This window comes from Phoca vitulina, unplaced genomic scaffold (assembly GCF_004348235.1).
Source record: "Phoca vitulina isolate PV1807 unplaced genomic scaffold, GSC_HSeal_1.0 scaffold20, whole genome shotgun sequence".
NCBI classification, from domain to species: Eukaryota; Metazoa; Chordata; class Mammalia; order Carnivora; family Phocidae; genus Phoca; species Phoca vitulina.
In genome coordinates this window covers 34,344,051-34,371,943 of record NW_022589723.1, presented here as the reverse complement: position 1 = coordinate 34,371,943, position 27,893 = coordinate 34,344,051, and the positions used below count along the sequence as shown (strand labels likewise).

Here is a 27,893-nt window from a genome sequence, read left to right as displayed (position 1 = left end):
CTAAAAGTTCTCTTGGAAGAATTTGAAGCCGAACTGCTCACAGGGGCCCTTGAGCACCTTGGCCAGGGCTGGGGAGCCACAGAAGACCTGCACCTGGCCCTTCTTCCCAGCAGCCACTTTCTGGAGCACCTGGAGCCCACACAGGGTAGGAGAGAGCAGAGGGAGGGGAGTGAGCCTGTGGACCCGCTCAGGGACACACCCACCTAGAGCTGACAACATAATGGGTCGGCAGTGATGTCCCTCTGTCCCCATGAGGAACTCCAAGGCACAGGTGCTTAGCTTCAGAGCAGAGGGTCCAACACGCAGCCATTCTTTTGGGGGGCCATTTGCTCAACCCCCAACCTGACACAGACCCCAGGAAGGGGCTGGACCAGAAGACCCAGGCCCTCCACTCCTGGAGCACATCTGCGGGGAGACTGCAGTGTTGGGGGGCAAGGATAGGGCCCCGTGGGCACGCTGAACCCCAACTGTCCGGACATCCTGCTAATCCTCCAGCAGTCACGTGCCTCCACTGAAATGTCTCTTTCCTAAAGTCTGACTGTTCCCCCAGTGAAGACCCTTTCCCACCCCAAATTCTGCTTACGGAGGCCATTGTGGAAAGCGCTCCTTGGTGCCCAAGCACAAGTGGTGTCCTGTTCCCTCACTATCTGGGCGTGATTATCGCCCGCAGATGGAAAAGCAGTACCTTCTGGCACCTCAGACAAACTGCACTCCGACTGGTAAGTACTCAGGGGGAAAAATAATTTAAAAAGCAATCTGAGAAATAAAATAGAAAGACCGCAAACTTTTGTGCCTTTGGGCCTCAGTCTTTCCATTTGTACCGGGAAGGACAGGACCTGGTGCTTCCCCAAGACCCCGTCTACTCAGGCCTTCTGACCCCGGTTCATAGGGAGTCAGGGCTGGGGGGAGGCCTAGGAGGTCAAATTGGCTAAATTCTTCTCTGAACAGATGGGGAAACTGAGCCCAAAGTTGGAACAAGGGGAGCCAGTCATGGCGCCCGTGACCCCGGTTGGACCCTGGATGCTGGCCTCGTGCCCGCTCCCTGGCTGCTCGGCCCTAACCTCCCCAGCCACGGCCTTAGGCTCTCAGCCCCACTGGTCCCTGCAGGTGGCAGGGCTCTCGCTGGCCTTTACCGTGCTCCAGTCAGGCCGCCCAGGCAGGGTGCGCGTCTGGAGGCCCGTGATGGAGTCCTTCTCGGCCAGGAGGTCAAGGGCCATCTGCAGGCTAATGACCTTCAGGTCATGCTTGCCCAGTGCAGAGGTCATGTACATATGCAGCTCCAGGAAGGGGCCTGGGTGGTGGGAGGCAAAGGTGGCACGGAGGGGCTCACGCCCGCGATAGGCACAGGGCACAATGTCAGCCCCTTGTCCCCGGGGCTCGGAGCGAGACCACGGGTGCTCAGGACTCACACCTTCGGCCCACCAGTGCTTTAGAAAGGAAAGCTGGCCCACTGCTGGGGCGGAGTCTGCTCTGCGCCAGGCGTACACAGTAACTATATCCACTGTCTGGCCTGCACCCCACAGCTACCTCAGGACTCGAAGGGGAAAGGCATCCCAGGGCAGCATGGCAGTCCTTGGGCTCTGAAGCTCACGCCCTGTCACACCTCGTGGTGTGTGTTCAGTCTGGCTGGGCACACAGGCCCGGCACAGCCGAAAAGGTAACCGAGACCAAAGGGGCAAGGGTTGAATGACGGGGTCAGATGGCCAATGCTACCGATCTACAGAGAAGGGCTGGGGCAGACGGAGCTGCTCCCTGGGAGGGTGGGGGCTGGGACGGGTCTTGGGAGAGGGTCACAATTCCAAGCTGGGGTGGGGTGTGGGAAAGGAGGGCATCCTAAGAAGGGGGGACAGATGAGCCAAGGATGGGGGCTTGAACAGACGTGGTGTGTGTCGGGTGTGGTGTGACTGCCCGCCTAGAACGCAGGATCCTTGAATGGGAGCAACAGGAGATGGGAAATGAGACTGGGACACACACTGAGGCCGGAATGGGAAAGGCCTTGAATGCCCAGCTGGCAAATGGGGGCAGGTAGTGGGTGCTGGAGCAGAGGGTGACAGGATGAGAACAGCTTCCCAGAAGGGGAGCCAGAGGACAGGAGGGACAGGGCAGAGACTGGCCTGGCTCTGCCTGGACACAGGCCTGGATACTGGCAGGTGTCACAGCTCAGGGCCTGCAGTGGGACGGGTTTGCTGAGATCTGGATCCCTTCAGCTCTCAGGGCAACTGGAGCTCCCTGGTGGGCACCTCTGTGCTCCAGCAGCTTCCTCCGTTTTCCCTGACATGGCAGACGAATGTTACCATTTTCCACGTGGGCCACAACAGGGAAGAGGCTGGTGGGTACCACCTTCCACTTGCGCATTGGTCTAAGCCAGAAATGACGGGGCCTGATCTGGGACGTTGGGTCCACGAGCTGATGATCACTTCATCCTTCTCCTCTCCCAAGACTAAAGGATTCATGCCATCCCAGCTGGCTCTCTATTGTTTCATATGCTGCCATTAGCCCCCTTTTCCTTTGGCTTAAGGTCTCAGTCACTGTTAAAATGCACATGGCCCTAGGAGGGAGAAAACATTTTATTTCACATATCACTTAACTTGAGAGAGCCCTAACCCTTCTTCCCCTCCCTCAGAGTCCCTATCCCCAGAGAGGGGGAAGGGGAGAGTGACACCGTGGTGGGAGGGAGAAGGATGAGCTCTGGAGAATGACCTGACATGGTTTCCGTCCTCTGCAAAACTGTTGTGTTTGAGACAGCCATTCCATCTCTGGGACACTCTCTTAAGGAAATCATCCAGAGGAAGGAAATAAACTGTGCACATACATATTAATTGCAGCTTTATATATGCGAGTGGAGAATCAGAACAAGTAAAAGGTCCAGTAGCAGGAGCATGGCAGACCACTAACTGTATCATTCATTGTACAGCCATTAAATACTCCTGCTGCTGCCACTGCTGTTCTTACCGCTGCTCATATTATTGCTACGACTGCTACGGTTGCTACTATGACTTTTACTACTACTGCCACTACTACTATTGCTACTACAGGTCTTGCTACTACCACCATTACTACTACTGCTACTATTGCTACTATGACTCTTACTGCTACTGCTGCTACTACTATTGCTACTACAGGTATTACTACTACCACCATTACTACTACTGCTACTATTGCTACTATGACTCTTACTACTACTGCTGCTACTACTATTGCTACTACAGGTATTACTACTACCACCATTACTACTACTGCTATGGTTGCTACTATGACTCTTACTACTACTGCTGCTACTACTATTGCTACTACAGGTCTTGCTACTACCACTATTACTACTACTGCTACAATTGCTACTATGACTCTTACGACTACTGCTACTACAGGTATTGCTAGTACAGGTCTTGCTACTACCACTATTACTACTACTGCTACGATTGCTACTATGACTATTACTATTACTGCTACTACTACTACAACTATTGCTACTACTGCTACTACTACTATTGCTACTACAGCTACTACTACTATTGCTACTACTGCTATACTACCATTACTACTTCTCTTGCTACTACAGCTACTGTTACTACTACTATTGCTACTACTGCTATTACTACTATTACTACTACTGCTGCTACTATGATTGCTACTATAGCTACTGCTACTACTGCTACTATAGCTACTACTGCTATTGCTACTACAGGTATTACTACTACTATTACTACTACTGCTACTACTAGTATGATTGCTACTACAGCTACTACTACTATGATTGGTACTACTCCTACTTACTACTATTGCTACTACTGCTACTATTATGATTTCTACTACAGCTACTGCTACTACTGCTACTACTACTGCTACTAGAGCTACTGCTACAACTACTATTGCTACTACTACTACTGCTACTACTACTGCTACTATTACAGGTACTACTGCTAAGCTCCAGTCACTGCTCCAGGTGCTGCACAGATGAGTTCATTGAATCCTCATGACAACCCTATGAGGCGGGTACTAGTTACATCCCTATGTTTGCATAAGGAAATCGAAGCAAAGCAGTTCAATAATGTCCCCAAGTTTTGATAGCTATTATGGTATAGAATAAAGATTCAAACTCAAACAGAATGTTTGAAGCTTAAGCTGTAGAAATTAAAAGCGGGAAGCCACACATTCTTGAACTCAAACCTGTTCAAATAATTAAAGTTGAAATCAGAAGTCATGGGTTTCTGTTGCAGTTAATGAAAAACCCTGGAAGAAATTTGAGGTAATAAAGTCGTTGACTCAAGGGCCTTGAGAAGGCAAAGCACCAGGTTTGCTGTTATCCTTTGTTTACACAGATTAGGAAGAAGCAAATAGCAAATATTTATATACCAGCAACCAGGAAATTTAAATGAAATCTAAACTTCCCCCCCTAGCTTGTCATCATAAAATTGCGTTTCTAATAAATTAATATACATAAAAGCATTGAGAACGAAGTTGAGGCTCTATAAATATTTGCTATAATTGTTATTTACAAGAAAGGGCGAGGAGCTTTATTGCAACATTCTAAAGTTTACCAATTCTGTGTCAAACACTGTTGACTTGTGCTTTAGGGCTTTGAACGTTTGTTATAATAAACTACATCTGTTTGAATGTTTCTTATAAAAAACTGCATTTGAGGGGCACCTGGGTGGCTCAGTCGTTAAGCATCTGCCTTTGGCTCAGGTCCTGATCCCAGAGTCTTGATCCCCCAGTGGGATCGAGTCCCACATCGGGCTCCCCACTCTGCGGGAAGCCTGCTTCTCCCTCTCCCACTCCCCCTGCTTGTGTTCCCTCTCTCGCTGTCTCTCTCTCTGTCAAATAAATAAATAAAATCTTAAAAAAAAACAAAACGGCGTTTGATTACTTGAACTTATAAACTATTTATCATAGGAGTTTTAATTCACTCACGGCAGCCTTAGGATAATTAAACAGCCAAAGATCTGGTTCCATTGAACTCAACCAGTATAAAACCTCCCCACCAATTCTCCAAAGTTAGAAACCTATCTAAAGGGGAGGGGGATGGGAGGATGGGTTAGCCTGGTGATGGGTATTGAGGAGGGCACGTTCTGCATGGAGCACTGGGTGTTATGCACAAACAATGAATCATGGAACACTATATCTAAAACTAATGATGTAATGTATGGGGATTAACATAACAATAAAAAAATTAAAAAAAAAAAAAGAAACCTATCTAAAGATATTCCTCCTCATATTATTATTCCATAAGTAAAACAAAACAATGATTCTAACAGATTAACTTTAAAACCCAGGACAAAAACCTCAGGATTCCACAAAGATGTCTTGTGAAGACTCTGATGAACCCAGAGAAACAGGCTATCGCATAGACTAAGCCTCGGCTTAGCACAAAATGTAGGCAGCAACCCCTGGGGGGGCAGGGGGAGACTGCGGGGCTGGGCGGGGGGACATTCACAACATTCATTTTTGATGAAAGAATAAAAGAAGGGACCAAACAGGAAAATAATTCGTACATGCTAAGCTGTTTAACCTGTACCTTAGACCATTCTCTACCCTTGTTGACTGCCACCTCATCCGGAAAAATACTGAGCATTCACCCCCCAATCAATACCTATGCTTCTTCACCTGTTCATCTCTACTAGCAGATTATGTACATTAAAAATTTATGTCGGAGGGGCGCCTGGGTGGCTCAGTCAGTTGAGTGTCCAACTCTTGGTTTCGGCTCATGTCGTGATCGCAGGGTTGTGAGATCGAGCCCTGCGTCAGGCTCGGTGCTCAGCGGGGCGTCTGCTTGAGAGTCTCTCCCTCTGCCCCTTCCCCTGCTTGCACGCTTTCTCTCCCTCTCAAAAAATAAATAAATCTTAAAAAAATTATCTTGGAGGAAAAAGAGTAATATTTACTTCCTCACCTTAAACAACTAGAAAAATGGACAAAATACATGAAACAATGGCTTCCAGACTCATGTGACCAAGCAGCACAGGACTGTAGTCACTGAGGGAGGGAAACAGATGAAGTGAGCCCAGCTCACTGCCTGATGCTGGTCTCACTGCACTGAGAAGACACAAGGCAGTCAGTCACAAAACTGAGGAAAGGGAACTGCAAGGAAAAAGAGCAAGGGGAAGAAGAGAAAGAGGAAGGGAAGAGGGGAGGAAGGAAGGGAGGGAGGAAGGGAGCTCCCTAGCTCCAAAAATCTGCATAAAGTTTCTGCTAAGTCTTTGGCTGAGTGTTAACCAATACATATAGGAAAGAAAACTACCAGAAAACACTAGGCTGAACAGTACTGGGAGCTCGAACAGAGCTGGGAAGAGTTTGTGTTTCCATCAACAAGCGTGGAGAGACCTTGTAATGTTCAGGGCAGTGGGCAGAGCCCGCAGAGGTATCACCCCACACTAACACCTACTCCGCACTCACCCTAACAAAAGTTAAAAGCAAGTCTTGAAAGGATCCCAATTCCCCTAAGTAACACAGCTGTGCACCAGAACAAGGTACAGTACTGGGTAAAGAAATACCACAAAACCCAGAACACACAACATGCCGTTCACAATGCCTGACATCCAATAAAATTATCGGGCATGCAGAGAAGTAGGAGAATATGTTCCATAACTAGGAGAAAATTAGTCACTTAGAAGCAGATCAAGAAATGACAGAGATGATGGACATAGACAAACATATCACAACAAATACTAAAAGTGTGGTTGAGAGAATGTAAAAATAAAAGAGAGCAGATAGGATGAAGAGAGAAACAGAAGACATAGAAGAGACCCAAATGGAACTTCTGGAGAAGAAAAACACAACATCACAAATGAAAAATGGATAGGATTAACAGCTATTCTAGGTCTTTTGGCTTTCCAAAAGAATCAGCTTCAGTATCTATTTTTATTTATTTTTTTAAAAGATTTATTTATTTATCTGAGAGAGAGAGAGGGAGAGAACATGAGTGGAGGGAGGGGCAGGGAGAGAATCTCAAGCAGACTCCCCACTGAGCATGGAGCCTGATGCAGGATTTGATCTCACGACCCTGAGATCATGACCTGAGCAGAAATCAAGAGTTGGGTGCTTAATTGTGCCACCTAGGTGCCCCTCTCAGTATCTATTTTTAAAAACCTGCTGGGATTTTGATTAGGGAATGATAGATTAGGTGCTGCAATAGAAAAGATCAGTGAATGTGAAAACACACAGTAGAAAACTCAAAAATGAAGCAGAGATTGGGGGGGGGGGGACAAAGTCTCAGTGACCTGTGGGATATCAAACAGTCTAACTGTGTAACTGAAGTGACAGGAAGGAGAGACAGAATAAAAATATGTAGAGAAAAAAATGACTGAAATTTACTCAAATTTGATGAAAACTATGAAAACAAATCTGATGAAAACTAGTCCACACATCCCAGAAATTCAATGAATTACAAATACAAGAAACATAAAACCATTTCTCAGAAATGTTTTGTAGTTTTTAGTGTACAGACTTGCTCATATTTTGCTAAATTTATCCTTAAGTATTTCATGTTTTTAAATTTTTTATTTAAAGTTTTTCATTACTAATTATCTGTTGCTAGTAAATAGGAATACAACTGATTGTGACCTAATAGCCTATACCTTGTGGAACTCACTAGGAGACTGATTGAAATGAAGAGCTAAAACTGCAAAACTTCTAGAAGAAAATACTCATGACCTTGGGTGAGGCAAAGATTTTAGAGAGGACACAAAAGTAGGAAGAATGAAAGAAAAAAATCTGATAAACGGGACATCACTGAAATTTCAAAATGTTGTCCTTCAAAAGACAGTTTAAGAAAACGAAAAGACAAACCACAGACTGGGAGAATGTATTTGTCAAATGTGCAGCTGACAATGGACCTGTTTTCAGAATACATAAGGAACTCTTACAACTTAATAAAAAAAGAAGGCAAAAAACTAGATTTAAGGAGTAGACAAAATATTTGAACAGACGCTTTACAAATGCACAAACAGCAAATAGGAACATGAAAATATGCTCAGCATCATCAGTTGTTAGGGAAATGCAAATTAAGAGCACACTGAGATACTGCTACATACCCACTAGAACGGCTAAAACGTAAGACACGGCCAATATCAAATGTTGGCAAGGCTGCAGAGCAACTGGAACTCTCGTCCATTGCTGATGGAAACACAGAAATTGAAAAACCAGTTTGGCATCTCCTTATAAAGTTAAACTTAACACTGTGGGCATAGACAAACATATCACAACAAATACTAAAAGTGTGGTTGAGAGAATGTAAAAATAAAAGAGAGCTCCCCACCGCGCCGAAGCCCCTTCCTTTGTCCCCCTGCTTACCAGGCCTTAGGTCCCCCTGCTGTGGAGTTCCCTTGGGCCCGTAGGAGGTCAGCTCCACGGTGACGTCCCTGCCGAAGGCCACTGCTCCCTGTGCGGAGGTTCCCGAATGGATGGGCTGGCATGGCAAACTCTGTTTTAGTTTCAAAGTGGAAATTGCTTTGTTATTTAAATCATGCAATCAATACGTGTTAGTTTGTAAAGATTCCCATGTTACAGGGCTTGAAAGAATAAAGTGAAAAAGTACCCTGAATAAAGTGGAATAGCTTCTCTAAACATTTTTCGATGTCCTTCCAGACTTTTACTTACACACACAGACACACAGACACACATACACACACACTTACATAAATGAAACATACCGCTTTTTAACCTGCCTTTTCCACTTAGTACATCTGGACTAGCTTTCCATGCTAACACATATACAGTTACATAATCATTTTTCGGGACTTACTATTCCATGATAAGCGTCATTTATTTAGCTACACCCCTATTGTTGGATATTTCGAGTATTCCCATTTTCTCATTACTGTTAACCACCACCACCATATATAAAATAGCACCTTTCCTGTCTCTATCCCTCTACCCTGATTTATTTTCCTTCATAGCATTTATTTTCATTTGACACGCTATGCATGTATTTTGTTTGTTTATTGTCTATCCCTCCCTCCAGAAGTTAAGCAGAGACTGCGTCAGTTTTGCTTACTGACAGATCTCCAGCATCTAGAACCGTCCTTGGAAAACCGTAGGTGCTATGCTCAATAAATTGCTAAATGAATGAATGAACAAGGAGATTAACGCACTTCCTGTGCAACTATCCAATTAACTTCTTAGGACAAAGCCCTAAAAATGGAAATGCTGGGCCAGTGGGTCCACATATTTAAGATGCTGATGCATGTGGCCAGACTGCCTGCCAGAAAGATTGTGCCAACTTATTCTTTGGCAGTGGTGTCTAAGGTCCCAAAGAAACACAGCCTTTCATGTATCTACCCACTGATTCCTGGGGTGCAGGACTCAGCTGGTTTGGAGAGCCAGCTTCCTCCATCCCCTGAGTAAGAGCAGAGAACGCCCTGCTTGTTTCTACTACCTTTCATTTCCCAAAGCTTTAAAGCTTAGAAGAGGGATGCTTGCCTCTGGTCTGGCCTGGCAGGATTCTGCCGGGTTTTCTCCCCTGGACTTTAAATTCCACAAGGGCGTGGCAGGGCGGAGCCAGGCCCGGGACTTCTTTTCCTTTGACCCTGGGCAGGCTTTCCCATTGTTAACATGTCTCCCAGCCGAATGGTACAGTCTGCTAGCTTTGTGTCCAGGCACTTTCAGCCTCCTTTGTCTATTCTTACTGTGATCTCGCTGTATTCCTCCCAAACCTCCCAGAGCCTGTATTCATTCCAGACCCTGGCAACTTGTCAGCTTTGTGGGTTTCATCAGGGCTCAGAAGAGAACAATACCACCACCGAAGCTGCTGACGGGTATGATGAAGGGTCCACGGGGACCCTGCTGACCCGTCAGCTCAGTAGTTTACCTGCATTCATTCCATCGTCGGTCCTTAAAAGAATCGTGTGAGAAAGGGAGGCCAAGGATGGGAACCACCTCCAGGTGGTTGATGAATAAGCTAAAGCTCGGTGAGGCTAAAGGATGTGCAAGGCCGTACAGTTAGAACGTGCTGGAGCAGAGACATGGAGGTGGGTTTTTCTGATCTCAATTTCCTCTCTCTTCCATTGTCCCTCAGCTTCTAAAGGAGGACATGGGACTGGGGAGGACCGGGCGTGGTCAGGCTCTTGGATCACACAGGTCACAGCTGCCTCACTCCCTGGGCAGCAGTCTAGCCAGTGTATACAGCCATTGTTCAACGATGGATGCTCACCAGCCACCAGCACAGGGTCCCTGCTGGGTCTGTCTCCACGGTGGACCCTTCCTCCCCCGAAGCCACCTACCTGGGCCTTCCTCTGGCTCTTCCTCATCCTCAACCTTCTTGACAGCTGTTTGCAGCCACCGTCCATGGGGCATGATGTCTTGAAGGACTCATACAGCCTGTCTGTCCACTGGTCTTCGGACTGGACGTGTAGCCGGATGGTGTCTGAGCAAGAGACAGGGCAGGGGCACGGGGGCTCAGCACGGGTTCCTCCAGCGGGGAGCAGGCCTGTCTCACCTGAGGGACTGGAGCTGGGCATTAACTGTTCAAGTCCCAGACTAAATGTCCTTCCTCAGGCCCAAACCAGAGTCACAGCCCTGGGACTGGGAAATCTGATCTCTCCGGTGTGAGATCCATGAAGTCAACTTAAGCCTACAAAGTAAGGGTTCAGTCTTCTCTGCCAAGACAGGGGTCAGAGTGACCCTGAGCACCCTAGGAGCTCCCTGGGGGTGCAGGCCCTGCCTCCTCCATGAGGCCAGGGTCCCACCATGGCAAGGACCACTCCCTCCCACATTCAACCAGGTGCTTGTCCATGGCTCTGCACACTGTAGGTGTTCAGTCTGTAGTGGGACCAATGGCTTTCATTGTGCCCACTGCCTGGGACCTAACAGGTGCTTATTCAGCTTCTCTGCGGAGTGGATGACTGGTAGAAGGCGGTGTGGGGTGGCTTCTCTGCTGAAGGGTCCCAGAGAGAATCCACAACATTAGAGCAAGGAGACTCGGGGCCCAGGAGACAGGCAGATTCCAAGCTGAGACCCTGAAGAAACCCCTCAGAGAAGGGGTCCAATCGGTGACACCTCCCTACAGTGCACACAGTCATTATAATCATACTAGTATCAGCATACTGGAACACAAGGCAGCCACAGAGGGAAGTTCTTGTTTTAAAAGAACAGACACGCAAAAGCCTTCAGGACATACTGTGCACGGAGAAAAAATGGGCTGCAAAACAGCATGAACAGTGCGATTCCGTGTATGCAAAATTCTCTCTATACCTATAGAACCACGAAGAAATATTAATACAGGGGCACCTGGGTGGTTCGGTCGGTTCAGCGTCTGCCTTCGGCTCAGGTCGTTATCTCAGGGTCCTGGGATCGAGCCCCGCATCGGGCTCCCTGCTCAGCAGGGAGTCTGCTTCTCCCTTTCCCTCTGCCTGCCACTCCCCCTGCTTGTGTGCGCGTGTACGCTCTCTCTCTCTCTCTCTCTGACAAATAAATAAATAAAATCTTAAAAAATATATTAAGACAGATCACCAAAAGACTGACAATGGCTTTCTTTGGATGGAATTATTTGAGGGATTTTAATTTTCTTCTGTACATATCTCTATACTGTCTGAATTTTCTGAGAGCATATGTCTTCTTGAGAAGCAGAACAGGGAAGAAAAATAGGAAGAAAATAACATCGCCCCTCCTGCCACCACCCCCACCTTTGCCCCGCCGTACATCCGAGGCACCACTCAGGTGACTCCAGGGCAGGCGGTGAGCAGCCTCACGTGGGGAGCCCTTGCCTTGGGCCTGCACCTTGAACTCTGGGAGCTGGGGTTCCCTGGGAGGCAACCTGAGTGGAACTAAAGCTTTTAGTAGGGATGAATCAGAGAAAACAAAAAGCAGGACCCTTTGCCCCTCATGAAGTTGAGCAAGGGTCTTGCTGTCATAGGTCATGCAAGGAATTCCTGCCAGAAGTACCACTTAAGGTGGAAAGGCCGATCTCTGGCCTGGGAAGAGGGCAGAGGTCCAGGAGCTGGCTCCAACAACAGCCCAGGACCAGAAGGCAGGCACACATGGGGCTGGGGGCCAGAGGTCTGCTGAGCAGTTCTGTGGGTGCTGGGGAGCCAGAGAGAAATGGGAGTGGTCCAGGGATGGGCAAGAAGGATTCGAGGGATTCTGCTGCCTCAAGGCTCCACAGGGCTCCTGCCCACAGGGACAGGGGAAGATGCCCGGGCCTCATGTGATCCTCACGGCAGCTGGCCCAGCCCTGACCTCCCCAGTCAGGAAGTGTTCAGGCATCTGCTTCCTGGTTTCAGAGGGAGCTTTTGGAGGGCGACTTTGGGTCTCTGGTCTTGTTTACTCCCGTGTTCCCAGTTCCCAGCCTGTGCCCGACACCCGGCAGGACCCTGTAAGTACGTGCCAAGCGCATGGAGGGGTGGCCATACGTTTCTGCTCCGGAGCGCTGCTGATAGTGAAGGGCTGCCACTCATAGAGCACGATGCTGGGGATGTTCAGGTACAAGGAGTCGCCTGCTCTGTAGTGGAAGAGAGGGGGCCTCTCGATGAGGAGGTGGGTGACCTGGGGAGAGAAGAAGGTCAGGGTCATCCGTGCAGGCTTAAAGCTGCTGGGGGGCCCCCTGGGCAAGAGGGCAGAGGCCGGGCCATCCTCCTCCACCACCACCCTGGTGGGCCCCGGACGTGAGACCCTCCCGTGCCTGTGAGTGGGGCTTCCCCTGCACCCCTCTGCCAGGTGGGGGGTGGGCGGTGATCAGAGAAAGGGAGAGCTGAGATGTGTCTGAAGTGAGGCTCATGGCTTGATCCCACGTCTTAGGATGTAAACACTGCTTTTCGTGGCCCCTTCTCTGCTAAAGCCCCCTGACTGCTCTAGCCCCTGTGTGGAACTTCTGTAGCATTTGGCTGGGATTCCAACCACTCATGGGCATCTCCCCTGGGAGAACGACGTCCCCCTGGACCACAGCTTCAGTTCACTGAGCATTCACTGGGTGCCAGAGCTGTGTGAAGCACGGAAAGTGTCATCTCTGTCCTCACAGCCGTATTCTCTGAGACGGATGCCATTCGTTCTCTACTTTACAGCTGAGAAGCTAAGGCTCAGGATGGCTAAGGAGCTTGCTCAAGGCCACCAGTGAGGGAACCATGGGATGCGAATCTCATCATGGCCGTCTGAGGCCAGAGCCTCAATATAAAGCGCATCACTCTCCATGTCCTCACACTCAACTGCCCAGAGGTGAGCCCACTTGGAACTGCCTTCCCTTTCCCCACAGATGGCCCAGTCACTCAGACACCTGGGAGATGTCCTAGGCTCCCTCCTCTCTCCCACCCCCAAATGCAGCAGGTTACCTCTTGAGTCTGTCTGGGATATGCTGCCCCACCCCCACCCCACAGCCCCTGTTGAAGGTCAAGGCTGTCAGGAGCTCTCATCTGCACATGTGCAACAGCCTCGTAAATAGTCCTCACCAAGCCATCTTCCAGAGCGATTGTAGAAATCTAGCTGGAACACATCCCGCCTAATACCACTGTCCCCTTCCCCCACCCGCGCAGGGGTTCCCCGTTGCCTGCAGGGCAAGGAGCCTCCGGGCCCACCAGGCCCCGCCCACCCCTTCTCCCTGGCATCTTGGCTCCAGCTGGGCCAAATTACCCACAGTCCCCAGGTACAGTATACCCTCCCAAACTCGGTGCCTTTGCTGGTGCTGTTCCTGTTCCAGCAGTACCCTTCCTTGTCTTGTTTATCCAACAAACTCCTGCTCGTCTCTCAGAACCCTGATGTGGCACCTCCTTCCTCCTTCGGGAGCCTTCTCTGACCTCTCAAGGATAGTTTTGTACCTCCTGACATTCTACTCTCACCCGCACCGCCCTGCCCCCTAATGCAGGGGCCAAGCAGGACAGTGCCTGAGCCATCTCTGCGTCTCTGCTACCTAGCACAGGGCTTGGCAACTTGCAGGCTCTTAATATATGCTTCAGGAGCTGGTCTGTAGTGGTGTCCTGCCTACCTGTCATTCCCCTGCCTCCAGTGTCACTCCTGAAGGCCAGACCGGATCCTGGACTTTGCTCGTCTCCTCCACCGCGCAGGGGCTGTAGCTACGCTAGTCCCTATTTCCTTGTGGGTCTAACAGGGTATCCAGCCGCTGCGCCCTCCACCTTCAACTCCCCTTCGCACCTTGGAGGGGAGGAGATTGACTTCCACAATGCACAGGGCTGCCATGCGGGACACTGCTAGCCCGATGATCTTCTCCAGGAAGAACAAGATGCCAGGGACCAGCCGCCACTTCCAGAAGATGGGCCCGTGCAGAATGAGCAGAATCCACATGGGGAGGTAGGTCAAATGGGTCCAGTAGAACACCTGTGAGGGTGGAGAGGGAGGGGCTGGTAAGCTTCCAGAGCTCAAGACCTGGGGGTGGAACAGGGCCAGAGCTCAGGGCCATCCTCAAAGCCAGGGCAGCACCCAGAGCCTTGGTCATACACACCCTCTCCTGGGGACTGGGCTGGGTAAGAGGCTGGGGATGGGAAGCTTTGGGGCTTCTTTATTCTGGAGGCTTGGCCCAGGAATCACATAAGCGTTCCTGGTGCTGGCAGCAAACATCTGAAACGTCTGCCTAGGGATATTCTGGCCAGAGTGGAGTGCCCCCAAAGGGCTTATGAGCATCAGTGTCCCCATCGCATTGACCCTTTCTCAGGGGGAAGAAAAGAAAGACAGTAATTTCCTGGGCGTGGAGAAGAAAGAGCATGAATATGGGCTCTGCCCCTAGCCACAGGAGCGTGGGCTGGGAAATTACTTGTCTGAGCATCAGACTCCTCATTGGTCAAATGAGGATGCAGAGTCCCACGTCAAAGGACTGCTGCTGGGGCTCTGTATGCGTCCATCTGATGTGACCAGATCAGCCCCAGGGGCTCCAAGCCAAATCTGGGACCTCCTGCATCTTTTTTTTTTTTAAAGATTTTATTTATTTGAGAGAGAAAGAACACATGAGAGGGGAGAGGGTCAGAGGGCGAAGCAGACTCCCTGCCAAGCAGGGAGCCCGATGCGGGACTCGATCCAGGGACTCCAGGATCATGACCTGAGCTGAAGGCAGTCGCTTAACCAACTGAGCCACCCAGGCGCCCCAAGGGACCTCCTGCATCTTGAGGACACCACACAGAGGGGAGTGAAAATGGAACTAACATGTTGGGAGCATCTGTGTGCCAGGTGAAGAGGTAGCAGCTTCACATATGTTATCTCATTTAATTCCTAAAATAACTTCATAGGTAGACAACCACAGGTCCACTTTATAATCTAATCCAATTTGGGCAGGGGGCAGGCCAGCAAAAAGGCAGAATCTTCCAGAGCAAAACATTTTCCACTTGGCAGACATATACTACGACCCAACGGCAGACCCCAAAGCACACGCACATGATATGCAGATCAGCCTGGGCACCTCCTGGGCTCTGGAGGAAATGAGAGGGAAGCTGAGCCTGGGAGAGCAAAGGGGCAAGGGGCCGCCCCTCCGGACACAGGAGATGGAGCAGACAAGCCCCGGTCGGGGAGGCCGAGCCACGGACCCAGCCGATGCCAGGCCTGGCGGTGAGCAGCAGTTCCCAGAACCGGAAGGCACTAGCCTCGGACTGAGCCTGGAGCGCTGGAGATGAGCACAAGGCAAGCTTCTCCCTCTCCGCTGTTCCTTCGGGGGCCCCACCCCTCCCCGTCAGACACCCACACGGGTAGAGACTTCCATCCAGACCGCTGGCTGATACAAGACACCCCTTCCCCACCCACTGGGCCCGCAGGACACACAGGGGCTGTGCCCCATGTCCTGGGCTGGGGAAAGGCCCACCCAGGTCCTCTCCCCCAGCCCCAGGCCACTCACCGAAGCTCACAACGTGGGCCACAGTGTGCACAAGGGAGAGCCCAACCACCACGTAGCCCATGAGCTGGGGGAACTGGATGTTCTGGTCCAGCAGCAGGACCTGAGGCAGCCAGGGGGCCCGCGGCCACGTCAGGCAGCCCCCGAGCATCAGCACCTGGCTGGACACAGCAGCAGAGCCCCACCTGGCTCTCTCTTTCTCGGCCCCGTTCTCCTTTCCCCAGCAGCTGTCTCCCTGCCTCCCTCTGAGCGGGCTGTGCCTCCCCGACGGGCCCCTTCACCATCTCCCCTGCCCCCAAGCCTTCGCTGCTCCCCTAGGTCCACAGCCAAGGTGTCCAAAGCAGGGTCTCTGGAATTGAGGCAGGAAGAGAAAATGTTACAGAACGACTGCTGGTATTACTTTTACCTAAACACATGAGAAGCACAGAAGCTTTTGCTAACATTTAATATCATGTCGACACGGTGCCCTCATTTAGTCTGTATGTCAGACGGGCGCGTGTTATGTCTAGTTCTCAAGGTGTCCTGGAGGAAGACCGGGTTTTCCAAAGGGGCTTTGGACGAGGGCTCCCTCCTTGCTCATTTGCTTTCAATATATGTGTGCCCAGATACGTACACTTGCAGATGACATTGTCTGGTTTTAACCAAGTTAAACTACCTCTCAGAGAAAAGACAAGATTTCCTGTGGAGAAAGTGCTGATGGAAAGCAGGGTTAATAAAGCAAGTGACCAAGCAAATGAGTTATGGGTCTCTGACTCTTGGTATGTAGCCAGTTCTGAGGATAAAAATAAAACCCACATAAGAAGCTGACATTATCAAGAAGAGTATCTGAACTAAAGATGTACATCCCTGACCGTTCAGGATGACTCTTGCCTTATACGGTGCTATAATGATAACAGGGCATGCACATCATTATAAGTAAATGAGCACATATTGGGTCATTGGAAGGGTTTTTCATTTTCTGTTCCTGTTTTAATTATAGCAGCGCACAATCAAACACGCTTGGAGACCTCACTCCCTGGCGCGGAGTATCAGTTCTGACTCATCAGCCTGGCATTCAAGGGCTCCTACTGTGTTCTCTGTCTGCTTGGAGTCCTGCGCGGGAGCCACCCCACCTGCCCTGGGGCCACCACAGGCCGTTGTGAACATCAAATGGAAAGGGCTTAGCACCGCGAGTGTACATAGTAAGTGCACAAAATTGCCGGCTGTGTTTCACAGGCTGTGTGACTATGGACAAGTCACTGCCCCTCTCTGGGCCTCAATGTCCATCGAGTATTGATTGACGCAGCTGACGGCTGAGGTACCCTTCTGCCCTGGCACTCCGGGAGTCCACGTGTGGGTCCCTTGGGCTATGAGGAACTGCATGAGCATGCCCCCCCCACCCCCACCCGCTTCCCAGCATTGTGCCCCCGGAGTCCTACCTCGATGAAGCTACAGTCAATGTTGAGACACTGGCGCAGTCCTTGGCCACCATGACGCTGGGGCCCAGGGCCCGGTGTGCGCTGGCCGCCAGCGCGAAGAGCAGCACGTGGAGGCCCGCGTCGGCGGCCAGACAGAGCAGGTGGCTGCGGTGGTTGGAGAAGGCGGAGGTCGGAGGGCGGGCACGGCGCCAGCGCGGCTGGCGGTGGGGGGGGGCTTCAGCCAGTGCGTAGCGCTGCGAGAGAGGGGCTCTGCTCAGAGGCACGGGCCCGGCGGGCTGCGGAGGGGGCAATCCGCGCGGGGTGTGGCGGGCAGCACCCGAGTGGGAACCTAGAGACCTCACGCCCACCGTAACCCACCAACTCTCTGGAGCCCCGCGGCAAGCGGCTGGCTTCCCTTTCTAGAAGGAAACAGAGAGGTCAAGCAACTTGCTCAGAGTCACACAGCTAGGCAAGGCCGAGATGGAACTCCCATCTGTCTGATGCCATAATCACGGCTGTTTCTATTACTTCCCTTACCTACCAACTGAAGGGGGGGAAAAGGCAATCGAAAAGGGTGGAAAAACCTGAGATATGTTGTGGTAAATAACCCACAAGTAAGCTAATACACAAAAAGAATGAACTACAAAAGCGGCCCTTTTCAGAGCTTGGAGTCAGACAAACTTGGGTGTGTCGTTACACCCCGTCTATTTTATTTTCCTCCATAGCTCTGTTCAATTTAGCACTTCTCTAGTTTATGCATTTGTTTATTGGCATAAATTACTTATAAATTAACACTGCCTGCTTGACCAAGTTGAATAAACGTCTGCCTCTGCTAATTATTTGTGTGATCCTAGGTAAGTTACTTCGGGTGAGGTAACTAATTTCCTTTTGGGCGTTGCTATAAAATGCACTGGTATATTTGTAAAAATGCCCAGCCCACTGTAGGTGCTTAGTACTGTGAAGCTGATTCTGAGAAAACACTGTAAAGCGGAGACATGACCACAGCTCCCCGCAGAACGGACCTTTGTCCCCTATGAGAAAGCGGGCGGGGCCGGGGCGGGGCCGGGGGATCCCCGGAACTTACCGGCCACTCTGCACACCTGGAATCTAACCTCTACACGGGCAGTGCCCACGCCAGAGACAGGGCCGCATCTGATGGTCAGGTTCTCCATGGCCCCGGGGAAGCGCGGCAGCTCGTTCCGGATCGAAGGTGATGGCGCGGTTGCCGTCCTTGTCGGCGGACTCCAAGAGCTCCAGTAGCTGGTCCAGTTTCTCGTCTGGCCGCGAGATGGCGCTCTCGCGCACGCACGACTGCAGCACGGTGCGCAGCTCATCCACGTCCATGGAGCCGCTGCCGGTCCCAAGTGGGGATGAAGCCGAGCGGGGGCCTGCCCCGGACCCCACTCTCTACCTACAGATTCCCCCGTGCTCAACCATTGCATGAAGTGGTGAACTTTCCCTATTCGCCCCCCTCCAGTTTTCTGCCAACAAGTCCCTTTCGGGGTATAGACCAGGCAATCCAAGTACATAATATCATCCCCAGCTCAGAAACCTTCCATGGCTCCCTACTGCCCAGCTCAGTGGAGATAAACTCCTCCCCAAGCATGGAGAATCTTAGCTTTAGTACATGCCTTTCTCCAGAATCTGCAGCCTCCTCTCTAAGTACTGAGCTTCCAAGACCACCTGCACAGAAGATACACTTGCTTGGGGCACCTGGGTGGCTGTATCAGTTAAGCATCTGACTCTTGATTTTGGCTTAGGTCATGATCTTAGGATTGTGGGATCGAGCCCCTTGTTGGGCTCGCGCTGAGCTTGGAGCCTGCTTGAGATTCTCTCCCTCCTTCTCCCTCCCTCTCCCTCTGCCCCTCTCCCCACTGGAGCTCTCTCTCTCTCCAAAAAAAAAGGGGGGGAAAGCGGGAGAGAAGATACACTTGCTTAATCTGTAAGGAGCTACATGCCCAGAGCCTCAATTATCCAGAGGCAAATTGTACAGGGGTTGGTGGTGAGGGAAAGTTCCCTGTTGTTCTCTAACTTGTAGCAGATCTTGCTTTTCCATGTTGTCCTGAGAGGTCAGAGCTGAGCCCCCAAGTCCAGTCATGTGGTCTTATGTGAACATGAGTGACTAAAGGTGTGATGGGTCAAGGAAGCCAAATCTACCCAACAAGATGAGATTTGGGCCATTTTTTTCTGTATATTTTTCCACTCTGCATGAGCAGCAGGGTCCATGATTAATGAGCTCTTGGCCTGATTTGGAGGGAGACACACATGAGGTAGCTTCATGTTTCTGCCCCTTACTAACTGTGATGATGGGCTGTAAGTCCTTCGGAGCGGCGAACCTTCCTTTGCTCATCTACAAAATGGGAATAATTCCTCCCTTTCAGAACTGGTTCAAGGATAACAATTATAAAGCACTTACTGCAGTATCTGGAAGAAGGTAGCTGCATATAAATGGAAAGTCTTATTGGTATTTTGATCATCATAAAGGCCCAAGCCAAAGTCTGTAATCACATGACAGTGCAGAGTCTAATGTCCCACTCTCCAGTCACGCCTCCTGTCCTTCAGCTTTCCCAGTCAAGAGCCACCAGGCAACAGGCTTCTAACCGCATCTAGAGTCCCTCCCCTGCTGCCTTCACACCCTCTCATCCAACCAGCTTTATTCACTCCTTGGCTAGTTTCAAATCCAGGGTCCCCCTTCACTATTATTCTCATACACACATTCCTCTTCCTTGTCCTGCTGTCCTTCTATTCCAGTGACCTAAATGTATCCCATCCCTGAGTGAATCTAGCCACCTGTTCTTTCCCTTCCTGCACCAGGGCAGCTGATAGAACATTCTTGAAGAAAAGCTGTCAAGACAGCAGGAAGCTTTGATCCCCAGCCACAGCAAGGCCTTCAACTTGCCCGGCAACTTTCTCCTGCTTCTCTTGTGAGGTCACTCTCCTACTGCCTGCAAGGACCACTTCTCACCTCCATGTGCATCCACTCCCCGCCTGGCTCTCAGAGAAAACAGAAGCCACTGGAAGGGAATGCCCTCTGGTTCCTGCCATAAAACTACAAATCTCCTTCCACCTGCCCTGTCCTGCCTTCCTCCCCACCACTGCCTGCAAGGAGAGGGTGAGTGTGCTCTTTTTCCTGTCACAAACCAGCCTCTCAGGAGTGAGCAAAGCTTGGTGGTCAGGAAGCAGTCAGTAAGGACTGTCCCATGGAGACTGGGGGGGGGGGGGGGGGTGAGAAAGACAGGAAGGGGGGGGGGCCAACTGCCTGTGTACTAGGGGAAGGGGGCCAATTTGGGGAGTGGGTTCCAGGAATGAGGTCTAGCTAGATTGAGTCAGGTGGGACTGGGAGCTAAAGAAACCCCAGAGGACAGAGGGCCCTGCCCGGGAGCAGGCCTGCAGCTAGGTTGAGCTTTTCAGGATGCAAATCCAGCCCAGTGGCCTCTCTGCTCAACACTCTTCAGTGGCTCCCCGTGGTTAATTGTACTGAGACCAAACCTTGGCCACCAAGGTCTGTCCAGTCTGGCCTCACCCATCATCCCAGTCTCACTGGATGCCTCTTTCCAACTGGAGTCCTCCTTCCTCTGATGACTCCAGGGCCTCAGAGATGCTTGATGCCCCACAGTTGCCAAAGATTTAAAAGCAGGACATTCACAGCAGTGTCATTTTTAATGCAAAAGAAAAAAGAAAGAAAGGAAAAGAAAAGAACAGAAAAGAAAAGAAAAAAAAGTGGTGGGAATGGGGAGACAATGAAATTCTCCATTTTGGTAATGGGGTTTGAATAACCAGTAATAAATAACAGCTAACACTTATAAAGGTGTGCTGGGCACTGTTCTGAGTCTACATAAGCTAACTAATTTAATCCTATCAGCCTCATGAGTGTAGACTGTTATTATAACCATTATTCACATATGAGAGGTAGAGAAACTGAGGCACAAAGAAGTTAAGTGACTTGCCCGAGGCTCCGTGATTATTAATAAGTGGTGGAGCTGAACTTTGGCAGCCTGACCTCCAGGTCAGAGATCTGAACTCCTAGGCTGTGCTGCACGGGACACAGGGTCACATATGTACAAAGGGTGGAATCGGACACGGTCACAGAAAGTGATGCTGTAAACACACTGAGTTACCACTTCATACACACTAAGGTGGCTACTATTTTTTTTTTTTAAGATTTTACGTATTTATTTGAAAGAGAGAGAGAAAGCAAGAGAAAGAGCATGACCAGAGCGGGAGGGTCAGAGTGAGAAGCAGACTCCCTGCTGAGCAGGGAGCCCAATGTGGGGCTTGATCCCAGGACCCTGGGATTATGACCTGAGCCGAAGGCAGACGTTTAACCAACCGAGTAGGGGGCTACTATTAAAAAAGAGAAACAGAAATAACAAGTCTTGGCAAGGATGTGGAGAAACTGGAACCCTGTGCGTTGCTGGTGGGAAGGGAAAATGGTATAAACTTGTGGAAGAATAGGGCATTCCTCGAATGATTAAAAATAGAACTACCATATGATCTGGCAATTCCACATCTGGGTATTTACCCCGAAGAATGGAAAGCAGGGTTCCAAAGACCCACACTTGTGTTCACAGCAGCATTATCCGCAGTAGTCAGGAGGTGGAAACAACCCAAATGTCCACTGACGGATGGATAAACAAAATGTGGTATCATACAATGAAATATTGTCCAGCCTTAAAAAAGAATTAAATCTTGTCGCATGGTACGACATGGTGAACCTTAAAGACATTATGCTAAGTGAAATAAGCCAGATACAAAAGTTCAAGTATTACATGATTCCACTCATATGAGATACCTAGAGTAGTCAAATTCTTAGAGACAGAAAGGAGAGAGTGGTTGCCAGGAGCTGGGGAGGGCAGAATAGGAGCTGGTGTTGAGAATAGGAGCTAGTGTTGAGTGGGTATAGCGTTTCAGTTTGGAAAGATGAAAAAGTTCTGTGGGTGGATGGTGGTGATGGTTGCCCAACAATGTGAATGCACTTAATGCTGTTACACTGACACTTAAAAAAACGGTTAAAGTGGTAAATTTAATGTTATGTATGTTTTGCTACAGTAAAAATGAGGTTAGAAAGCAATATAGTCTTACACGAACAAGTGTTTATATTGTTTAGCAAGAAAAGGCAGTACGTATAGTGTAATCCCATTTTAAAAAAAAGTGTGGGGCTGTGTACAGAGAAGGAGAGACAGAGAGATCAATTAGAAGGCAGTACAGAAAACTGTTATGGGTGATTTTGGCTTTCTTCTTTAAACCATTCTCTATTGTCTAAAATGTTCTCAGTAGACATATGTTATAATAAGGAAAAAAATAAAGCAATTTCTTTTTTCAAACTTTCAAAAGAAGTTCAGGCTTCTGGAGATCGAATCAAGGGCATTGGTCTCCTGGGCCAGAGTGGCCCCTTCTCCCCCGTCTCCACAGAGGGAGGCAGTGGTCAGACAGAGAGATGGTGGGGGCACACGGGGGGGGCGGAGCCATCCGCCTGGTCTGGAGAAAACCCGCACTGGGGTGGGCGGATCCCTTTGCCCCTCCCACTGAGGCCGCCCCGCCCCCCGCCCGCCCGTCCCTCTGGAGCCCTTAGCACCGACGTCGTACACCTGGAAGAGGACTTGGAGTTTGTCCATGGGGTTGCCGTGGATGAGCAGGGTCAGCGCCTCCAGCAGCTCCTGGAGGGTGATGGTGCCACCTCCGTCGGGGTCAAACAGGGTGAAGAATGTCTCGGCAAAGAAGGACTGTGGCCAGAGAAGGGCGGGAGATGGGCACAGTGTGGCCGCGGCGCCCGGGCTTTGAAGGCCTGCAGGGTGTGCGCGCATGCGCTGTGGGGTGGGGGGGCCTCATGCAGGCCCCCAGTGCTTGCGCACTGGGTGTGATGGGCCCGTTTGGCCACACCAGGGGGCGGTGTGCCCGGCCCCTCCTGCTGGCCTAGAGCAAGTTTGGGCTCCCGTGGAAGAACGGTTCAGATCCCAGCAGTGAGGCTGGGCTTGGGTCTGGGCCTCAGGCCCCCTGCTGGCCCCTCACGCTTGGTCATTTGTACAGGCTCTCTGTCCCCTACATGCCCGTCACCCCCATCAGCCTTGCAGTCCAGACCCCTTAACATGCAAAATGCAGGCTCCCCCTGCAGGCTCCTCCCAGGTCCTGTCTCATCCCCCTTGGGGTGAACACAAGGGACAAGTGAACCAGGAAGGTCTTAGAGGGTAGATGGCACTTGAGCACCTGGATCGTCCCTGTACTTATTGTTTAGGGTCCCTGCGCTTACACTTCCGGCTGATTCTTAAGCTCCTATTCACTCACTCTATTCACTCGTTCACTCATTCATTCATTCATTCATCCATTCATCCATTCATTCAGCAATCATGTCCTGCACAGCCCCGCCCGACTTGCCAGGCCTGGTGTTAGGCCCCCAGCACAGAAATTAAGACAGGCGGGGTCAGTGCCCCAGATATGCCGGCCCCGGAGGCTCCCCTCGAGGCAGGGAGAGGGGCTCGCAGGGCTTCATGTCTGACCTAAAGAAACCATGAGGAGTTCACAAGCAGGAAGTGGGGGCCGAAGTCTGCTGTAGACACTCACCCCTGCCTCGGCTCCTCTTTCTTCCCTGGATCCCTGGCTAATGCCTTTATCACTCTCTACCATCCTGAGTGGTCTCTATCTTAAGGTATTTTACAGCGTCCCGTTAAGAGTGTAATGTATTGGGAGGCCTGGGTGGGTTAAGCGTCTGCCTTCAGCTCAGGTCATGATCCCTGGGTCCTGGGATCGAGCCCCGCGTTGGGCTCCCTGCTCAGCGGGAAGTCTGCTTCTCCCTCCCCCTCCATTCCCCCTGCTCGTGCTCTCTCTCTCAAATAAATAAATAAATAAAATATTTTTTTAAAAAAAGAGTGTAATGTATTGTTAGGCAGAATGTCTTTTTTCCTTCCCCATGTTTACTATGGAAGGAGGCATGGCATTTAGAGTTCTTAGCAGTTTCCCTGCTACCAGCAAGTGAGGGGCCCTCTGATCCAAATAGGGACATGCAAATGCTCATTGGCTCGCCCCTATCAAGGACACAGGCCACCACCAGATGCCAGCCCGTGAAACGTGTGGGGAGAAGTTAACATTTGCAGGCTCACTACCCCCATATCTCTGCGGATGTCTCCCCTGTTTGTGGGGCATGCAGGCTCCTCCAGGAATGGGCAGAGAACTTATGAAATGAGAGCGGGTTTGGGAATGGGGTGGGAGTTTCATGGATACAGATCACTGAGAAGCTTATTTCTTGGAAGGAGACTTACAGACATCATAGCGTCAACTCTGCCCATGAGGCTGGTGGAAAATATGAGGCCAAAAATATTTCTTAAGATCTGGCAAGCTCCTGGACGCCTGGGTGGCTCAGATGGTTAAGCGTCTGACTTCGGCTCAGGTCATGATCTCAGGGTCCTGGGATCGAGTCCCACATCGGGTTCCCTGCTCAGTGCAGAGCCTGCTTCTCCCTCTCCCTCTGCACTCCCTCTGCTTGTGCTCTTCTGTCTATCTCTCTGTCAAATAAATAAATAAAATCTTAAAAAAAAAAAAGATCTGGCAAGCTCCTGATACCCAACTTTACATGTTGTTTTGAAGACCCCAGGAGGCACGGCTACCAGAGAGATGGGAGGGCATCAGGAACAGGGACTGAAACGCTCGGATCCTGCTTAGAGGTGGGGCCGGAAGCCCTGAGGACCCCCCGGGGAGCGATCTTTCCCTCCTTGTGAGGTACTGTGTCCCTGAGAGCCAGATTGCTCCTCCGTTATGAACGCAGGGCCCACTTCCGGAGTGGACACTTGCCTCGTTCACATTCAGGGCTGCTTTGAATTCTTGCAGGTTGATCTGATCTTTTCCCGCAATGGTGTCAAACTGGTGTGTCACCCACTGAATCCACTTGGCATCTTCCTCAGTACTCATGGCGCTGGAAGAAAAGGAGACTGGTTATGGGTTTGGGGTGGCCAAGGGCTCCTGGTGGTTCCAGGACGTGTCCCTTTTTCTAACCGGGGCCTCGGGCCTTCCATGGGTTGGATCAGCTTTGCCCATGGGAGAGGAGCCTCCCCAAGACTGCTTCTTCTTTACGTCCCTACCTCCCTGTCTCTTTCTTCCATCTAGCATCAGTCAGCCTGGACTCATGTCTCTTTAGGTTCTGGAATGATAGGGTCCCAGTGAGATGGAGCCCAAATTGTGGCCCTGAAGTCAGAGAGTAGCACACTCTGGGAATGCTATTAACATGATGACAATATTCCCCACCTCACATTTACACAGCTCTTCACTGTTTTCCAAATACTTCCCACCCACTACTTCGTTTGGTCTCTGTCACAACCTGGTGGGTCATGACGTTTTATAGGGAGGAAATAGATTCAGAGAAGATGAATATTTTAGCGAAATTCATTCAGCCAGTGAGAGAGAGTGTTCGAATCCAAGGCCAGTGTGTTTTCCATCATGCCCCAGAGCCTCCACCCTCTACTTGAACACTTCTAGAACAAGCCACACCAGGACTCAGACCTCGGGTCTTGACCCTCTGGGTCCAGGGCATATTCTATGATGTTCCAAGAGTATCAGCGAACTGACACCCTCCCAGACGAGCTAACTACACAATGACCTGAACAGAGGTTAGTGATAAATGAGTACACCACTCTCTGTGGCATCAGAACCCAACAAACCAAAAATGAAGCTGTGAGTGAGGATTTATAGGATCTATTACCATAAACATTTCTCTGAGAGAATGACTTTGCCTGTATCCCATGAGTTCAATAGAATGTTAAATGATTTAGCTACAATCAATCCTCATCATTTGTAGATTCCATATTCACGAATTCACCTGTTTGTTGAAACTTGTTAGTAACCCTCAATCCAATACTTGCAGCATTTTCCCAGACATTGTGGACATGAGCAAAGCAGTGATCAATTTGAGTTGCCTGATGTACAGGTTCCCAGCTGAGGTTGAATAAGGGGACCCTCTGCCTTCTTGTTTCAGCTTTCATACTGAGAACGAGTGTCCTTTGCATGATCTACTGAGTGCTGCAAGTTTTGAATTTTTGTGCTTTTTGTTGGTTGTTTTGCTCTTTATTTTTTTCATTCTTAAAAAAAATTTTTTTTTTTGAGTGTGGTTGACACACAATGTTATGTCAGTTTCAGGTGCATCTCTAGTTAAGCTGTGCTCATTGCAAGTGTAGCTACCATCTGTTACCAGGCAACACTGTTACCATATCATTGATTATAGTCCCCATGCTGTACCAGTGATTTTGCTGTTTAAAATGGCCCCAAGAGTGGTGTTGAAATGCTGACTAGTGTTCCTAAGCACAAAAAGGCTGCAATATGCCTTACAGGAAAAATATGTGTATTAGGTAAGCTTTGTTCAGACATGAGTCCTAGTGCTGTTGACCATGAGTTCTATGTTAACAAATCAACAATTTATATTTTTAAAGGAGTCTTTAAAAGAATCACACATAAAACAAGATTATATATTGATTGTTTGATAAAAAACACTTTGTGACTAGATGTTGGCAGGAACCTAACCCTGTATTTTCCTGAGGAGCAAAGGCTCAGAAGTCCCTAATTCGTGGTTTGCGATGAATTTAGAGGACATAATTGCCATGAATAATGAGAATCAACTGTGTTTATACATAAAAATTAAGAATAAACAAGCTAACTTCCACTTAAGAAACCAGGAAAAAATAATAAAATATACACGTCTATCTAAAGATAGACCATTAAATATAAAATCCGAAATTCAGGAACTAGAAAACTAAAAAAGGTCAAAATAATACATTTATTTTTGATTATGGCGATGGTTTCGCAGATGTATCCATATGTTAAAAACTCATCAAATTGTTCATTTTAAGTATGCAGTTTATTGTTTATCAATTATGCTTCAATACAGTGAAAAAAGAAGTTGGGTCTTTGAAAAGTGTATGTAGAAAAGCACGATTAAAGAAAACAAGTGGAAAAAATACAACATTAATATCGAGAAAGGCAATAAAAACGGAGGGGCTACAGACATATGAGTGTCTGGTGCAAATGTTTGGCGAATTCAGGGAAATGAGTTGATTTCAAGAAGACGTAACAATCTTAACGGACCAAAAATCATTTCAGAAATGAGAAAGGCAGTGAAATGTCAGCCCCAGCTTGTTTTTGTAGCTGAGTCCTATCCAATCTTCAAAGACTAGGCCCAGTGTCAGACTATCTCCGATGGTAAAAAAAATAATGGTAAGACTCCCAATTTAATTTGACCAAGCTAGCATTACCCAATCCCGATGTAGATAGCATACAAAAAAAGGAAAATTCTAGACAAATGTAACTGGTAGAGATGCAACACTCGAACTAGAATATAACCAAGTTGAATCCTGGAATTTACTTCAAAAAATAATAATCCACCTTTATCAGGAAGGACTCCTTCCAGATATACGAGGATAGTTCACTATGAAGAAATCTGTCAACCACCACCCGCTGTCCAACGGTGCAGTGCTTGGAAGACTAGCAGCCCCCAAGCTGTGATACCTGCCTGTTAGAGACAGGGAGAGCTTGCTAAGATGCCCACTCTGGCTCACCAACTTTGGGGTGGGACCCAGGAATCTGCACATTTGACGAGCACCCTGGATGTTGGCGACCCATGCCGGCTGGTCCAGGCTCTCACCTGGAAGTTAAACAGCCCCACTTACTTTATCTCTCGGGACCCACAGGAAGGCATTCCACAAAGAAGAGAGAACTCTGGGAAATAGGCTGCGTGCAAATGCTAACCCAGGGAAGGTGGGGATAGGGTA

The 27,893-nt window shown here is 49.6% G+C and overlaps 1 protein-coding gene across 1 annotated transcript; it reads right to left on the bottom strand.

Annotated features, from left to right (window-relative positions):
• Nucleotides 1-25,047, bottom strand: NOX5 (NADPH oxidase 5). The gene is given in 18 exon segments (XM_032417597.1): nt 1-129; nt 1,134-1,291; nt 2,953-3,346; nt 3,475-3,946; nt 8,028-8,109; nt 8,287-8,416; nt 10,215-10,357; nt 12,342-12,474; nt 14,071-14,293; nt 15,297-15,317; nt 15,403-15,526; nt 15,755-15,908; nt 17,170-17,204; nt 17,207-17,366; nt 18,267-18,354; nt 18,356-18,508; nt 22,726-22,871; nt 24,931-25,047. Coding segments are annotated over 18 exon segments (2,862 nt in total).
• Between the last annotated feature and the right edge of the window lie 2,846 nt (nt 25,048-27,893).